Source organism: Apium graveolens, chromosome 8 (assembly GCF_009905375.1).
Source record: "Apium graveolens cultivar Ventura chromosome 8, ASM990537v1, whole genome shotgun sequence".
NCBI classification, from domain to species: Eukaryota; Viridiplantae; Streptophyta; class Magnoliopsida; order Apiales; family Apiaceae; genus Apium; species Apium graveolens.
In genome coordinates, this window is record NC_133654.1 from 109543707 (window position 1) to 109547657 (window position 3951).

Below are 3951 nucleotides of genomic sequence, written 5' to 3' on the forward strand. Positions count from 1 at the left end.
ATTTAACTCAACTCAAATAAGAATGTAACAAGTAAATAGTGGTTCTATCGTCAAAGAGATCTCTCACAGTAACATCTGTCAAATGATTAAGAAATATTGTTCATCTACAGACTTGAGAAATTAATTCACTGGAAGAAGTTCAAGAAATTGACCAAGCCTCAGTGATATAAATCAAGATTGTGGATTTAATCAAGTGTCAGAGATCTTGTCAGGGTATCAGATAATTACAGGGATTTAATGTGAAGAAAATCAAGTTATTAAAGTCAAGACATGAAGAAATGTCACAGAAGTTAGTCACTCATGAACCAGACAGTACATCGAGTGTCAACATTGAAGTGGCGGAATTGATTCATTATTTTCAAAAGATTTTCAGAAGAATGGTTGCAGTTCAAGAGTAGTATTAATTCTCTATTAATTAATTAAGTCATATAATTTAATTAAGAAAATAAATTATATCTGCAAAGATTAATTTATTGATTAGTTGAATTATTTGATTAATTAATTTCGAATTAATATATTGATTTTCAGAAGTGAAATTGTATTAAAATCAGTTTTAATTCAATAAGACAATTAAACTTGAACTGACATGACAATCCAGATTGTCATACCGATTGTCATGCCAGGTCATTTCTAATTGTCTCACCGAAAGTTCTAGCAGGGAGGAGAATTGTCTTGCCAGTTCAGTTTGATAGTCTTGCTAGTTCAATCATTTGTCTCAGTGAAAGTCATGGTGGTTCAATGGATTATCTTGCCAAGCCTTGGATTGTCTCTCCAATACAATTGCTACTGCCCTTGGTTATTTTAAAAGACAGAGAACCTACAACATTCATAACAGTTCGACCAATTAAAGAACACAGAGAAGCAGCAGCCGCAAACAAAGTTTAACTCTCAACTGCATTTCAGTTCATTTATTTCTAGTCATTAAAGTTAAATCTAAACCACTAGAAATCATTCTCTTGTTCTTGTGTAACTATCTAACAGATCAAAATCCCTAGAACTTAATCTCAAATTGCTTCTAACATTTGATCTTTTTATCGCTAAAATAGAAAAAGTTCATGTCGAATTTATTCTAGATTTGTGATAATTTATTTGAGATTAATTCCTTGTAATCGATACCGTTGTTGTAACACCTTTCAAGGTTAATAATAGTTTAATTTAACTTGAATTTTGTTTCATTTTTTTATTCCGCATTTAATTCGATTAAACGGTAAAATTTGTATTCAACCCCCTTCTACAAACATATTGGGACCTAATAGTAGTTCTTCCAGGAGCTATATATAGATCTAAGAGTCTAGGAGTAGTCCTTCCAGGAGTTATATGGAGTTAGGAGTTTAGAAGTGTAGGAGTCGTACTTCGAGGAGTTATATGGAGTTAGGAGTTTAGGAGTAATCGTTCGAGGAGCTATATAAATGTAGGAGTTTAGGAGTAGTCCTTTCATGAGCTATATGTAATATCAGGTCTTGTCTGTCATGTAATCTTCCCTCCTACCACAATTGGAGGTATTTTATATAATGCATTGGATGTTCAAAAAAAAAAAGGTATTTACACAGAGAGCACTAAGAGCAAAACAGAGTCGGGAAAGAGACAAGAGCCCCGACTGACGCATAAATGTTAAAGAAAATACCATTTTCCAACCTAATAACATTTCCTCACCCAACACAGAACTTTGCACTGTAGGTAATAGACTTTGTCATTAAAAACGCTCCACATATATCCCAAAATAATAAGAATGTAAAAGTTTGTACATCAGATTGCACCTTATATATTAGAAAATGTTGTAAAGTTGCTGTCATCTAGTTGTTCTGAAAAAATAATTGTGCAGAAGAAATCTAGCATTTGTATCTCAAGTTTGACCTTAATTTTTAATATGTTAGGAATCTCCACTCAGATTATATTGTCTGCAGACCACATTTGCGATTCTGTGAACAAAGCATGTGCTGTAGAATAAGCTTACTCGCATACATTTTCGTATTACTTGTAATCAGACCATGCTTTTCCGTCGACTTGATCACACAAAACAAACCTTTTAAAGATGGTGATGTTCTTATCTCTGAAGGAGAAATCTTTGAGCTTGGATTCTTTTCCCCTGGTACCTCTATTAATCGATTCGTTGGTGTTAGGTATTACAAAATTCCTGAAAAAAACGTTGTTTGGGTGGCCAACAGAGATATTCCAGTAACAAACACTTCTGGTGTTCTATCTATAGATAAAACAGGACGGCTTGTTCTATCTTACAGTGGAACTCCACAAGATCCAGTTTGGTCAAGTAACATTTCAGCATCCGGAGATAGCAATTTCTCAGCTAAGCTACTGGATACAGGGAACTTAGTTGTGTTTAAGGATGACTATAGTGAACAGAATGTCATATGGCAGGGATTTGACCATCCTACGGATACACATCTTCCGGGAATGAAGATAAGTTTGAACAAAAAGACCGGAGAAAGTAAGTTCATCACTTCTTGGAAGTCACCTGAAAATCCAGGAACAGGTCAGTATTCTTTAAAATTTGAGGTTAATGAATCAAATTCCCAACTCTTCATTTACAATGGTTTGGAACGGTTGATGCGAGTTGGACCCTGGAATGGCCTCACATTTAGTGGTTATCCGGAATACACAGTAAGTGGTGTTGATAAATTATCCCGACAATACTATGTTGACAATGAAGAAGAGGTTTCCTGGTACTATACTATCAATAATCCTGAAAATATTACACGATTTGTTATGAACGAGACAAGAGGTCTTGGCGAAAGATTGAACTGGGATCCAGTTTTGCAAAAATGGTATGCATTCTGGACTGGGCCAGAAGACCCTTGTGACTTTTATAGGCATTGTGGTGCATTTAGTAATTGCAACCCGGCCAATGTAGGCCAGCAAGGTTGTGAGTGTCTTCCAGGATACAAGTCTAAAGGGGACTCTCTGACTGATAGATCGCAGTGTCTGACAAAATCTGAGTCCCTCGTGTGTAGAAATGGTGAAGGATTCATAGAGGTCCCCAGAATTAAGGTTCCTGATACCAGCAATGCACATATGGAGCCGGATTTTGGAATTAAAGCTTGCAACAACTTATGCTTGAATAACTGCTCGTGTACCGGGTATACAATTGCTAATGTTAGTAATGGTAGTGGATGTTTTACATGGTACCGAGACTTGGTAGATATCCGACAATTCTCCAATGGAGGTCAGGTTCTGTATTTAAGGGTAGATCACGCTGAGTTAGGTATGTAATATATTTTTGTTTGGCTTGGAAACTATTATTTATTTATGTTTAAATCTTATGTACCGTTATTATTACAAGCGGATATCTTACAGTGAAACAAGTCTTGTGGATATAACTAGCTACTTGCTCCCAATGAGGTAATCACCGTATCTCTCTACCTTGTAGAGGCTGGTGGTATAGGGAAAATTGATGTCGAAGAGGCCATGAGTAATATATAAGAGTTCTCTGTAAGTTTAATTACAATGTTATATGATTCAATCAACATAATTTGTATGGTTTCCAGTTTCAGGTAATGACTCGAAAAAGAGGCTGCTAAAAGTTTTGCTCCCAGTGGTGCTCGTCATCTTGCTCACACTTCTTTTGCCATATTGGTTGCACAGGAACAAGAAAACGAGAGGTAAAAAATTATTTAATAGTATATTGATATCACTTGCCATTTGGCAAAATATTAATTAGCGGAAACAGTCGTGTTCGCATTCATGAACCAAACAATACTGAGAGAGAAAGAGAGGGAGGGGGAGGGGGAGGGAGGGAGAGGGAGAGGGAGAGGGAGAGAGGGAGAGAGAGAGAGGGAGAGAGCGAGAGATGAGAGGAAGAGGGAGAGGGAGCGAGAGAGAGAGGGAGGGAGAGAGGGAGGGAGGAAGGGGCGGGGGGCGGGGGAGGGGGGGAGGGGGAGGGGGGGCGGGGAGGGAGAGGGAGAGGGAGAGGGAGAGAGGGAGAGAGAGAGAGGGAGA

General features: G+C 37.5%; 1 protein-coding gene across 1 annotated transcript in view; it reads left to right on the forward strand.

The window, feature by feature from the left end:
• Window positions 1-1853: 1853 nt before the first annotated feature.
• The window catches only part of LOC141677157 (G-type lectin S-receptor-like serine/threonine-protein kinase At1g11410), a 4649-nt gene continuing 2551 nt past the window's right edge, over window positions 1854-3951 (forward strand). Inside the window, exons 1-2 of the mRNA XM_074482923.1 lie at window positions 1854-3217; window positions 3501-3614. Coding sequence (XP_074339024.1) covers window positions 1933-3217; window positions 3501-3614 — 1399 coding nt within the window. The 5' untranslated portion in view covers window positions 1854-1932. The remainder of the gene's footprint in view (window positions 3218-3500; window positions 3615-3951) is intronic.